The sequence below is a fragment of the Stomoxys calcitrans genome, chromosome 4 (assembly GCF_963082655.1).
Source record: "Stomoxys calcitrans chromosome 4, idStoCalc2.1, whole genome shotgun sequence".
Lineage (NCBI taxonomy): Eukaryota > Metazoa > Arthropoda > Insecta > Diptera > Muscidae > Stomoxys > Stomoxys calcitrans.
In genome coordinates, this window is record NC_081555.1 from 80,121,945 (window position 1) to 80,136,162 (window position 14,218).

The following is a 14,218-nucleotide window of genomic DNA, read 5'->3' on the forward strand; positions in this document are numbered from 1 at the left end:
ACTATGCTGAACTCTGGGGAGCCAGTATAGCGAAGCTAAATGTCTGGGTTTTCATACCGGCGAGAACATCTGAAACAAGTAAAAAGGCGTTAAGTTCGGCCGAGCCGAACTTTGGATACCCACCACCTCGGGTATATATGTAAGCCACCATTCATCAAAACCCGGTGAAAATTGCATACCTTATGTCCCATAGCAGTTATATCGAAATATGTTCCGATCTGGACCAAATACTAATAAGTACAAGTCATTATTCAATTGTGTAAACAAAATATTGGTCTTTTTACAATAGTAGCTATATCTACAAATATACCGATCTGAACCATATACGACACGGATGTCGAAAAGCATAACATAAGTCACTGTGTCAAATTTCAGGGACATCGGATTATAAATGCGCCTTTTATGTGGCCAAGACTTAAAATCGAGATATCGGTCTACATGGCAGCTATATCCAAATCTGGACCGATTTGGGCCAAGTTGCAGAAAAATGCCGAAGAGCCTAACACAACGCACTGTCCCAAATTTCGGCGAAATCGGACAATAAATGCGCCTTTTAAGGACCCAAAACCTTAAATCAAGAGATCGGTCTATATGGCAGCTATATCGAAATCTTCACCGATCTGGGCCATATTGAAGAAGTATATCAAGGGGCTTAACTTAACTTATTGTCCCAAATTTCTGCGACATCGGACATTATATGCGCCTTTTACGGGCCTAAAACCTTAAATCGAGAGATCGGTCAATATGGCAGCTACATCCAAATCTGAACTGATCAGGGCCAAATTGAAGAAAATGTCGAAGGGCCTAAGACAACTCACTGTCCCAAATTTCAGCAAAATCGGATAATAAATATGGCTTTCATTGGCCTTAGACCCTAAACCTGAGGATCGGTCTATATGGCAGCTATATCCAAATCTGGACCGATCTGGGCCAAATTGACGAAGAATGTTGAAGGGCCTAACACAACTCACTGGATATTTCGATGTGTTGCAAATAGAATGACAAAATGAATGTACTCCCGTCCTTCGGTGGTGGGTATAAAAATGCCAGCGGTAATTATCGCCGCCTATTGCTAATGCTTCCTAAGGTTTTACGCCAATAAAAGGGGTATTTTTTATTTACTCGTTTTATACTAAATAGTACAGTTCGGGCCATGTTTGAGCACAGCTGCATATGTACCGATCTCCCGATTAGGGGAAGCACCTTTAAATTTTTTGATTTATTTTTTGATCAATCATGTAAAAATATGTGTAACTTAAAAGTTTCGGTGACCATAATTACTGAAAATTGCGCGTAATACAGTTTTGACAGATGGATTTTGGTCGAATGTGCGGTTTTCGCTCCGAAATAAGGTTGACTTCTCACGGTTTCCTGCAAACAAGCAATACTCGTTCATAATATGGTATTCGTACATAATATGGATAATTATTAAAATATATGTCATGCCAATTGGTTCATGGCCTCATGAAGCGGAGCATATACATATAAAGTGCTATTTTTCGATCTTAAACATATGTCCTGTATTTATGACAAAGTGATCGCTTTTCAACCTTCTTATTTGATTCGACGTATCACTGTCACATAATACAATCTTTTGCGGATTCTTCATTCCTCTGTGTGACTTACTCGTTTCTCGCCTTTGTCTCTGAATATGTTGCCATGAAGTTTGTCATGTTTTTATACCCTCAACCATAGGATGGGGGTATACTAATTTCGTCACTCTGTTTGTAACTACTCGAAATATTCCTTGAGACCCTACAAAGAATATATATTCTTGATCGTCGTGACATTTTATGTTGCTCTAGCTATGTCCGTCCGTTCGTCTGTCTGTCGAAAGCACGCTAACTTTCAAAGGAGTAAAGCTAACCGGTTGAAATTTTGCACAATTACTTCTTATTAGTGTAGGTCGGTTGATATTGTAAATGGGCCATAGCGGTAAATGTTTTGATATAGCTGCCATATAAACCGATCTTGGGTCTTGACTTCATGGGACTCTAGAGGGCGCAATTCTCGTCCGATTTGACTGAAATTTTGCACGTGGTGTTTTGGTAGCACTTCCAACATTTGCACTAAGTATGGTTTAAATCGGTCCATAACCTGATATAGCTGCCATATAAACCGATTTTGGGTCTTGACTTCTTGAGCCTCTAGAGTGCGCAATTCTTATCTGATTGGAATGAAATTTTGCACGGCGTGCTTTGTCAAGATATCCAACAAGTGTGCCAAGTATGGTTCATATCGGTCCATAACCTGATATAGCTGCCATATAAACCCATTTTGGGTCTTGACTTCGTGAGCCTCTAGAGGGCGCAATTCTTATCCGATTTGAATGAATTTTTGCACGAAGTATTTTGTTATGATATCTAACAACTGTTCCAAGTATGGTTCAAATCGGTTCATAACCTTATATAGCTGTCATATGAACAAATCTGGGGACTTGACTTCTTGAGCCTCTAGAGGGCGCAATTCCTATCCGATTTGGCTGAAATTTAGTATGACGTATTTAATACTTACTGTCAACAACTGTGTCAAATAAGGTTCAAATCAGTTCATAACCTGATATAGCTGTCATATAAACCGATGTGGGATCTTGACTTCTTGAGCCTCTAGAGGTCGCAATTATTATCCGATTTGCCTGAAATTTTATTTTCGACCCCGCCATTTGAGAGAAGACTGTGGAATGATAATTTTAAATTATTTTGTATGAATTTTTTGTTTAATCTTTGGCCATGCCTTTGGACACCTATCTTCTTATTTTATTATAACTCTACTACAATATCCATAGTTATATCTAAATAGGGCTGGTCTGGATCATATTTGATACAGATCCCGAGAACTCTTATGCAAGTCACAGTTTCAGCGAAATCAGGCAATAAATCCGTTTTTAATGCTATTAAGGCCCTTAATTGGAAAATCGGTAGCTATATCTAAATGTCGTCCGATCTGAACCATATTTTGGTAGGATGTCTGGAGGCTTAAAACAATTCAGTATTTCAAATTTAAGCTACATCGGGTAATAAATAAAGCTTTTGTTCAGATTCTAAATCAACAGATCGGTTGATATGGTCGCTATATCTATATATGTGCCAAATTTTAGCTTATTATTTCTATTTTTGAAGGCTTTAGTGTGATAACAACAGACGGACGGATAGACCCACGAACATCGTTAAAACGCATTAGAATTTTACGACAATCGGAAATATATATACCTTGTAGGGTCGGAAATGGATATTTCGATGTGTTTCAAATGGAATGACTAAATGAATATACCGCCTAACCTATGGTTTTGGGTATAATAGACTAAATACAACAAGCAAACCGAACCTAGCACGCTCGGCCGGGCCAAATCTTGGGAACCCACAACCATGGATTATGCTTAAAGTTTACACAAATGATTTCGACTGTACGGGACACGATTGTTGGAAGTCGTAACAGAACACTACGTAAAAATTACAGCTCCATTGGAAAAAAATTTAAGCTTCCAGGGGATGAGATGTCAAATCAGCAGATCGGTTTATATAGGAGCTACATGAGGTTATATACTAATTTGGACCAAACATGTCACGATTGTTGGAAGTAAAAACAGAACAGAACTACGTGCGAAATTTCAGCGCAATCGGATAGCAACTGCGGCTTTTAGGGGCTCAAGATGTCAAATTGGGAGATCGGTTTATATGATGGGCCATATCAGGTTATAGACCGATTCAGACCATACTTGGCACGGTTATTGGAAGTCGTAACGGAACACTCTGTGCAAAATATCAGTCCAATCGGTTTAACTGCAGGACCACTTTATATAGAAGCTTCATCCAAATCTGAACCGATATGGCCCATTTGCAATCTCCAACGACCTACATCAATAAGAAGTATGTATCTCTGCAATATTTAGTGCAGCAAGCTCTACGCGTTCGCCCACTATCGTGATTTCCACAGACGGACGGACCGGCATGGCTAAATCGAATTAGAATGTCAAGACTAAGATCTCTTTTAAACTGCCAGACCATAATACTATCCTACAAGCAAGCTATCACGCAATGCGACGCGAGGACGTCGAGTGTGAACATCTTTACAGACAGTAAACTAGCCATTAGGGCAACAACAACCAGGATGGTAAGGTCATGAATAGTCTTGGAGTATAAGGAGATTAACACCTTCTCTGAGGATGGGACGATCCGCATCGTTTGGGTGCCGGGCCATAGCGGAGTAAAGGAGAATAAAAAAGCAGTCGATTTGGCAGTGAAGGCCAGAAGACTGCAGTCAATAAACTTGGACAGCCTTTCGGGTCGACGCAGTCCGAGTCCGGGCGTGGGCGACGAACACTGTGGAAAAGCAAAACGGTCGGTGGGCTATTACTGAAAGGAAGTAAGAAGGAGGTCAGTATAGCTTTCGGTATAACAACAGGACACAGGACTGCGAATGATAATGAATGCATGTGTAGGGCATGAGGGGAAGATGATGAGGCGTTGGACCATTTCCTGTGTCATTACCCGGCTTTCGCGGCCAACGGACACCGGCGCTAAGGTGGGAACACAATACCAGACATGAACCAACTTAGGGGCTTGGTATAGAAAACAATTAAGGATTTTGTGAGTAGCACGGAATCCCTAACTTAAATTTTCTTTTTGGAGGGTACTTTATAGCATTTAGAGCGCACAACAAGCCGATAACTGGCTCAGGTGTATGTCGATAGTGGCATGGGCGGACTAATATCCACACTCTCTTTTCAACCTAACCTAGAATGTCAAGACGATAGTATATAGTAACTTAACCAAATCATTTGCATTTTTCCGGTATCTTTTCTTTGTCCGGTACCTCTTTATCGGCAAATGAATATGAATTGATATTGCCATATGAGGTAATGAACCAATTCAGACCATACTTGGTTTGGATGTTGGAGACCATACATAGAAAAAAATATCTCTAAGAAAAAACCAACTACCGAATTTGTATGTATAACTTAAAATTCTCAACGAATTTTAGCATTAAATCGAAGACATTATTTGTTGAAGGGCGTAAGTAAGTCTGTACAAGAGACTTGATAGAAAAATTATGGACATTTTATTGACTTAACAAATTTTTTAGTTGTGGTAGTTGTTAAAATAGGCGTACTACAATGTAGAGCACAAAACTCACATGCCATTCATAACTTGCAAACCCAGGCAAAGTCCCCGGTCGTCCAAAAAAAATATTATTTTTTTTACAGTAAACTTATTTTAGAAAATTCGGCATAAAAAATATAAATTTCGAATTCAGAAAAATTTTTTAGAATGGTTTTTACCTTTTTATACCCACCACCGAAGGATGAGGGTATATTAATTTTGTCATTCCGTTTGCAACACATCGAAATATCCATTTCCAACCCTATAAAGTATATATATTCTTGATCAGCATAAAAATCTAAGACGATCTAGACATGTCCGTCCGTCTGTCTGTTGAAATCACGCTACAGTCTTTAATAGTAGAGATATTGAGCTGAAACTTTGCACAGATTCTTATTTTGTCTATAAGCAGGTAAAGTTTGAAGATGGGCTACATCGGACTATATTTTGATATAGCCCCCATATAGACCAATTCGCCGATTTAGCGTCTTAGACCAATATAAGCCACATTTATTATCCGATTTTGCTGAAATTTGAGACAGTGAGTTGTTTTAGCCCCTTCGACATCCTTCGTCAATTTGGCATAGATCGGTCCAGATTTGGATATAGCTGCCATATAGACCGATCCCTCGATTAAAGGTTTTGGGCCCATTAAAGGATGTCGCCGAAATTTGGGACAGTGAGTTGTGTTCGGCCCTTCGACATCCTTCTTCAATTAGATTTAGATCGGTTCAGGTTTAGATATAGCTGCCATATAGACCGATCTCTCGATTTAAAGTTTTGGGCCCATGAAAGGCGCATTTATTGTCCGATGTTGCCGAAATTTGGGACAGAGAGTTACGTTAAGCTCCTCCACATATTTCTGCAATTTGGTCTAGATCGATCAAGATTTGCATATATTTAGCTTCCACATAGACCTATATCTTGATTTAAAGTCTTGGCCCAAAAAAAGGCGCATTTATAATTCGATTTATCTGAAATTTGTCACAGTGACCTATGTTTGGCTTTTCGACATCCATGTTTAATTTTAGATATGGCTACTAAAAAGACCAATATTTTGTTATACACAATTGAACAATGACTTGTACTTTTTAGTATTTGGTCCATATCGGAACATATTTCGATATAACTGCTATGGAACATAAGGTATGCAATTTTCGTCGGATTTTGATGAAAGGTAGTTTACATATATACCCGAGGTGGTGGATATCCAAAGTTTGGCCCGGCCGAACTTAACGCCTTTTCACTTGTTTTTAATTGAATTAATTAAAACATTTATTACTGTGCAGCAGTACTTATTGATTCATTTCATCATAAAGAAGATGATGTCGGCGGGCTAGAGGATGCGCGCAAGACCACCAAACATGAGATCATGAGTTCAATACTCTGCGGCACCAAAATTATTAAAATTTGTTTTTAAGGGTAATAGAGTGACAGAGGAAAACCCGAGAGCAGCAGTAAAACGAATGATACAAAGTACCACCACCACCACCCGAAGCAAAGCACATATGTTGGCTGTTTATATGATTTTTTGCCTTGCTTATGGATAAATTGTTGTTATTGTTATATGTTGGCTTGCAAAGAGTGCCTTTCAACAACAAATTTGTACTTTGGTTCGTTGAGATTCAAAATAAATTGTTGCGGGAAAATTAATAACTTTCGTAGTTGCTTTTCGACCAAAGTTTTTGTTTTTCAATTTTTTTTTTTATCTGTGTAGTAGATGTCAGTGCGCAAATTTCTGCCAAATCGGATAAAAATTGCGCCCTTTAAGGGCTTACCGTAGCGAACAGGTTAGCATTTCGCCTATGACGTTCAACGCCTGGGTTCGAATCCTATCTAGAACATCATAACTAAATTGTCAGTGATGGTTATCCCCTCCTAATGCTGGCGACATTTGTGAAGTACTTTGCCATGTTAAAACTTCTGCCCAAAGAGATGTCGCATTGTGACACGCCGTTCGGACTCGACTATATTGAGAAGGCCATTTATCATTGAGCTTAAACTTGAATCGGACAGCACTCATTGATATATGATAAGTTTGCCCCTGTTCCTAAATAGAATGTTCATGGGAAAATTTGCTTTTGCTATATGAGCTCAAGTTGTTAAATCGGGAGATAGTATTATATGCCAGCTATAGCAGGTTATAGACCAACTCCTCACTAGTGTCCTCACTATCGATAATCGCAACATTCGATATTTTCGATAGTTTTACAATAATAATAAATACCTATAGTATCGATACTATCATTAATTTCCCATCTCCTATATATCAAACGAAAACGAGAAATAAAAATCAGGAGATCGATTTATAAAGAAGCAATATCAATGCACAGACCAAATAAAACAAAGGTTTATAAAGTCAGTTGGAGGTCCTGAGAGAAATCATTGCACAAAATGTTAATTTAATCAGATGAAAATTGCGCCCTCTATAGGCGCAATGTATCTTAAAGGCTACATACAGTGTCGGGCTGCTTTGGGGTTTCAAAAAATGTAATTTTTGCGATAATATGCATCGGAAAAATATCAATTGATACTCAGTCAAAAAATTAAATACCTATAGCATCGATAGTGCAATCGATATTTTGCTCTATAATGATGTCACCAGCCCATAACCCACACCAAACTGTGACTTTTTTTAGATGCATTGGTAGCTCTTGCAATGCTTCTGGCTGATCTTCACTTCAAAATCAAGAATTCTGCTTATTTACGTACCCATTGATCCAAAAATCAGCTTTGTCGCTAAACACAATTTTTCGATAAAAAAAAGTGGATCTTCGGCCAACTTTTCAAGAGCCCACTCACCAAAAGTGACATGCGCAAAATTTCATGACAACCGTACAAAAAATGCGACCTGTACCTTGATTACAAGAATTCATAGACAGAAGTGGTTCTAATCCGAGCGGTATACTTATCAATGGGTCTAGCCTTTCTCTTTTTAGCTTTGCAAACAAATGCAAAAATTTATAATACCCTGTACCATAATAGTAGTGTAGGGTATAAAAATAAAGTCGGACAATAAATGCGACCTGTACCATTATCATAAGAATATCTGGACAGACGGACACAACTAAATAATTACTTCCTAAGCCGATCGGTTTACTTATCATTGAGTCTAGATCTTCTCCCTCTTAGCATTGCAAAAAATTTTACAAATTTATAACACCATCTCGTGGTGTAGGGCATAAAAATTAAGTCAAAAATCCCCGAGATCAGAATAGATTTTGTAGTCCTCAAGCAAACTTTTTGTAAAGAGCATGTCCGCCTATGACGCTGAACGCTGGGTTCGAATCCTGGCGTGAATATCAGAAAAAAATGTTTCAGCGGTGGTTATGCCCTTCTATTGCTGGATACCTTTTGTGAGGTAGAATGGCATGTAAAAACTTCTCCCCAAAGAGATGTCGCACTGCGGAACGCCTTTCGGACTCCGCTATAAAAAAGGAGAACCGTAATCATTTAACTTAAAACTTTGATATGTGAGAAGTTTGCCACCGGTCCCTCAATGGAATGTTCATGGGCAAATTTGCGTTTGAACTATCCACCAAAGAAAGAATTTAAGAAATCGCTCCATAAATTAAGTCCGAAAAAGTTTTTAAAATGCCGAAATTACTAACTATAAGGGCCTGTCAAGAGGCGCCTAGACCACCAAGGGCCTTAACATTTTGCTTATGTTTCTGTTAACATCTCAGCTCTAACCATATCAAAGAGATATCTATACCCGTTCTCAAACGGCAGGTTTTTTGCTAGGTTTTTTTCGTTTCTATCCCACTGTGCGTCGGAAGGCACTGACTTAGATTGATCAATAGATATGTATTACTCCGATCAATCAGCACTCATGACCTCCAATACGCACACCACATATGGCCGTGATTGGGCCATTTGAAGATATAGCACCCTGAAAAGTTTAACCGCCAAATTAATTGATTTCTATAGACCGAAGAGGCCTGAATCTCGTAATTACTTACTTTCCTTGTAAAAATCCGTGTAAAAACTGAGCTAATAATTTTTGATAATTTTAAATAAAATTTTTTCAAAATCCATGGTGGTAAGTATTGAAGTTTCGGCCAACAGGAATATATCTCGTTTTCACTTATGTGAAGTGTTAGATAAACGATGTTACAAAAAACACTCTAATTCGTCTAAGAAAATTCAAATGTTTTTACCATAAAACCGTGTTACAATTAATTATGTAAACATCCAATATTTCAATACTCGTTATTCAGTGCATCGATTTTCCAATGCTCTTTCTGTTTTAGCCTGCCAGACAGTTGTCCACAAAAGATGTCATGAGAAACTTTTGGGTAAATGTTCCGGTTCGGTATTTGATTCGGCCAGCACCATTGTAAGTAAATGCAACTGAACATCTTCCTTAAGCAACTTCAAATCTTCTTTTTTTAATCCACCAGTTGCTGAGGGAACGGTTTAAAATTGATATGCCACATCGTTTTAAACCTCATACGTTTATGTCACCAACATTCTGTGATCATTGTGGTTCAATAATGGGAGGATTCTTTATACAGGGACTAAAGTGTGAAGGTAAGTACCAAGACGATATGAATGTTCATGTACAATTTATGAAAATGGTGAATTAATTGCAATACACGTTTCCACATCAAATGTTAGCGCCATCTAGCGTATTTCTTATTGAAACTATGCTATAGCAAAGACACAAACCTATAAATTCCCTTTTATTGTTTTTCCACCACAAGATAGAAGTGGAAATATTAACCCATTGGTGGTCGTATTGAACACGATTTATGATGATGATTTACTTTTAAAAGCGAACTAAGACGATAATAGTTAAAACAAGTAAAAGCGTGCTAAGTTCGGCCGGGCCGAATCTTATATACCCTCCACCATGGATCGCATTTGTCGAGTTCTTTTCCCGGCATCTCTTCTTAGGCAAAAAAGGATATAAGAAAAGAGTTGCTCTGCTATTAAAACGATATCAAGATATGGTCCGGTTCGGACCACAATTAAATTATATGTTGGAGATCTGTGTAAAATTTCTGCCAATTCGTATAAGAATTGCGCCCATTGGGGCTCACGAAGTAAAATAGAGAGAACGATATATATGGGATCTCTATCGGGCTATAGACCGATTCAGACCGTAATAAACACGTTTGTTGATAGTCATGAGAGGATCCGTCGTACAAAATTTCAGGCATATCGGATAATAATTGCGACCTCTGGGGGTCAAGAAGTCAAGATCCCAGATCGGTTTATATGGCAGCTATATCAGGTTATGAACCGATTTGAACCTTATTTGACACAGTTGTTGAAAGTAAAAATAAAATACGTCATGCAAAATTGCAGCCAAATCGGATAGGAATTGCGCCCTCTAGAAGCTCAAGAAGTCAAATCCCCAGATCTGTTTATATGACAGCTATATAAGGTTATGCACCGATTTCAACCATACTTGGCACAGTTGTTGGATATCATAACGAAATACTTCGTGCAAAAATTCATTCAAATCGGATAAGACTTGTTCCCTCTAGAGGCTCAAGAAGTCAAGACCCAAGATCGGTTTATATGGCAGCTATATCAGGTTATGGACCGATTTAAACCATACTTGGCACAGTTGTTGGGTATCATAACAAAACACCTCATGCAAAATTTCAGCCAAATCGGATAAGAATTGCGCCCTCTAGAGGCTCAAGAAGTCAAGACCCAAGTTCGGTTTATATGGCAGCTATATCAGGTTATGGACCGATTTGAACCATACTTGGCACAGTTGTTGGACATAATAACAAAGCACGTTGTGCAAAATTTTATTTCAATCGGAAAAGAATTGCGCACTCTAGAGGCTCAAGAAGTCAAGACCCAAGATCGGTATATATGGCAGCTATATCAGGTTATATACCGATTTAAACCATACTTGGCACAGTTGTTGGATATCATAACAAAACATGTCGTGCAAAATTTCATTCTGATAGGATAAGAATTGCGCACGCTAGAGGCTCAAGAAGTCAAGACCCAAGATCGGTTTATATGGCAGCTATATCAAAACATGGACCGATATGGCCCATTTACAATACCAACCGACCTACACTAATAAGAAGTATTTGTGCAAAATTTCAAGCGGCTAGCTTTACTCCTTCGGAAGTTAGCGTGCTTTCGACAGACAGACGGACGGACGGACAGACGGACGGACAGACGGACGGACATGGCTAGATCGACATAAAATGACGCGACGATCAAGAATATATATACTTTATGGGGTCTCAGACGAATATTTCGAGTAGTTACAAACAGAATGACGAAATTAGTATACCCCCCATATTATGGTGGAGGGTATAAAAAAATATGATAAATGGGGTTGATATAATAACAGCCTATTAGAATATATAAACAAAATCAATAATTTTTTGGTAAATGTCGATAATATAAAGGCTTAAAAAGCAAAAGCGCGAGGGTAACTTATAGCTGTTTTAAAAAATAAAGTTATTTATTGCAAAATACTGTATTTTTATTTTGATGTATACAAGCATTATTTAAAATTTTAAAATAACAATCAATGGCTATAAAAATGTTATCGAAAAGCAGGAGCTCCTTGTCCTCATTGATTATACTCTCAATTATTTGTCAGTATATAAAAGCGCCAGTTGTTTAAAAAGGTAGTTTTCATTTAAAATTTTTGAAAAATCTACTATTTCAGCCATGACAAACTTTTTCTTTTTAAAATCTAAGCCCTTTACCATTACGATTACCTTAATTGGAGCAAATATTTATGAATGTTCACCTAACACTTCTTTTTCTCAAGACACGAAAATGCTTCAATGACATTTTTGCGTTGTTCTTTTTTATAGAAAAAATAAGCACAAAACTTATATATGTATATATACATTTGTATATGTTGACGAATTCTCTGAAGCAAAACAATGAGTAATAAATAAAAAACGATGCATGCCATATCAGCCATAAATTCCACCTGCGGTAGTTCTAGGCGTATGAGTAACAAACCAATACAAGAAGAAACACACAAAAAGTATACGCCCGGGGATTCCTTGAAATCGCTCTTGAAGTGGGGATAAAATGAACATCAGTCACACTTGATTGATTCCCACATAAACAATGGATAAGAAAGAAAAATAATAAATTTAATGTTTTTAAAAAATTATTTTACGTAAAGCCATTTCCTTCTTATATACTAAATTTAAATACGTACCGACAAACGCAGACGTTGCCAATTCATTATACCCTACACCAGAACTATGGTACAGGTTATTATAACTTAGTGCATTTGTTTGTAGCACCCAGAAGGTAGGGAGATAAACCAATTGATAAGTATACAGATCGAGTCAGAATCACTTTCTGAATCGATTTAGCTATGTCCGTCCGGCTGTCTGTCCATGTTAATTTGTGTACAAACTATATGTCGCAATTTTCATCCTATAGTCTCTATGGCAAAAATGTATGTGTCAAATTTGAGGACGATCGGATGAAAATTGAGAAACATAGTTAGATAGTACACAAATTAACATGGACAGACAGACAGACAGACGGACATAGCTAAATCAAATCAGAAAGTGATTCTGAGTCGATCTCACCCCTACAGCCACTGCAAGCGCATTTATTGACCAATCATGCCAAAACTTTGTACAACGCTTTCCTCGGGACTCGAGGACTACCACAATATCTACGGAGTTTGGTCGAAATCGGTTCAGATTAAGATATAGCTCCTGTATATATGTTCAAACGATTTTCAGAAATATTGAAATTAAGTACTCATTTGTTAAAAAATTCTCTCGAAATTTGGCAGGAAGGATTTTCTTAAGACCCTTAATTTTAATTGCCCATATCAAAACATCCGCCGAGGTCCATCAAAATTGGTTCAGAATAAGATACAGCTACCACTTTGCACTTAAAGAGTAGGTGTAGGGTATTATTCAGTCGGCACCGCCCGACTTTTGACTTTCTTTAATGGTTTACGAGTATAAAAAAAATCGCACCAGACAAAAATATTCGCACCTTGTTTCGGAATCCTCAAATTTGTGCATATTCGACCAAAGAGCTTTGCATTGGCACAGCAACGACGACGATGACACACAAAAGACCACCAGCGGCCAGTAAATGGACTGCCAACATTGCTCAGAACTTTATATATGTCAGAGCAGTCTATATATGTGCACTGCATATACAGATGAATTCAAATAAAACACCACACACAATAAAATAGATCATCTGCGAAAGTGACAGCAATTCTAAGAGGTGATATTTTATTATAGACCACTTCCACCCCCAACAGCAAGAGACTGCACCTCAGCCAAAGGCGAATGTGTGTAAGTTCAATGACATTTAACGACTAATTTTTAAGGTATATTTGAAGTGACCGAATTGTAAGTAGTATAAAATAAAAGGGAAAGAACTATTTTTTTTTAATAATTAACAAAATAAGATAAGGTATGAATTCCAATTTTTAACCTCACCTTAATAAAAAGGTATGCCTGGACACTGGCCTATTATAACCATACTTGCTAACAATGACATCGTAAGTCTAAAAATAAATTAAATTTTACAGAATGGGTAAAGGCTTTCATTAGGTTCTAAAGAATCAGAGGATTTGCTTCTACAGGAGTTACAGCTTAACAAAGGGATGTGAACTAGATTTCGGATGTATAGCTTTAGATTGGAGTTCCTTGTGTGTTTGTGCTTGTCAAACATATTGTCCTGCTTCAGGGTGCTTTTGGGAAGATGTCTAGATGGGCGGAAGCGGAAACTTGTATGGGGTAAAGCTGTCGCTCTCTTCGGAAGCCAAGTTGCTGGATAGTGAGATGTTGGTTGCTTAGGGCAGGCACGGTGCACTGAATGTCGCTGGTTCGACCAATTCTCATCTATGGACCGGCGCCGAGAGAGTCGAAACTGACATTCCGCGAACTTTGGACACTCCTCCGTTCTGTGGAGACCTGGTGACGCTACGGATTATATGCCGTTTTCCCTAAGAGGGAGATCTGGTCAAAAGATAACCCGCTTTTCTTTTGATTTTCTGTGTACACTGAAGGGCTCATTAGCGCAGAGGATGCGCAGTCACCGAGGCAGATCTTTGCCTTCCTGCGATTCTGTAGCTTATACAGAAAATAGGTTACTCCACCCAAAAAAAAAAAAAGCAAAAAGAGGAAACT

General features: G+C 38.1%; 1 protein-coding gene across 1 annotated transcript in view; it reads left to right on the forward strand.

Annotated features, from left to right (window-relative positions):
* LOC106088906 (putative protein kinase C delta type homolog) overlaps positions 1–14,218 on the forward strand; it is a 171,712-nt gene that overhangs the window by 58,448 nt on the left and 99,046 nt on the right. Inside the window, exons 5-6 of the mRNA XM_013254619.2 lie at positions 9,353–9,438; positions 9,503–9,632. Coding sequence (XP_013110073.2) covers positions 9,353–9,438; positions 9,503–9,632 — 216 coding nt within the window. The remainder of the gene's footprint in view (positions 1–9,352; positions 9,439–9,502; positions 9,633–14,218) is intronic.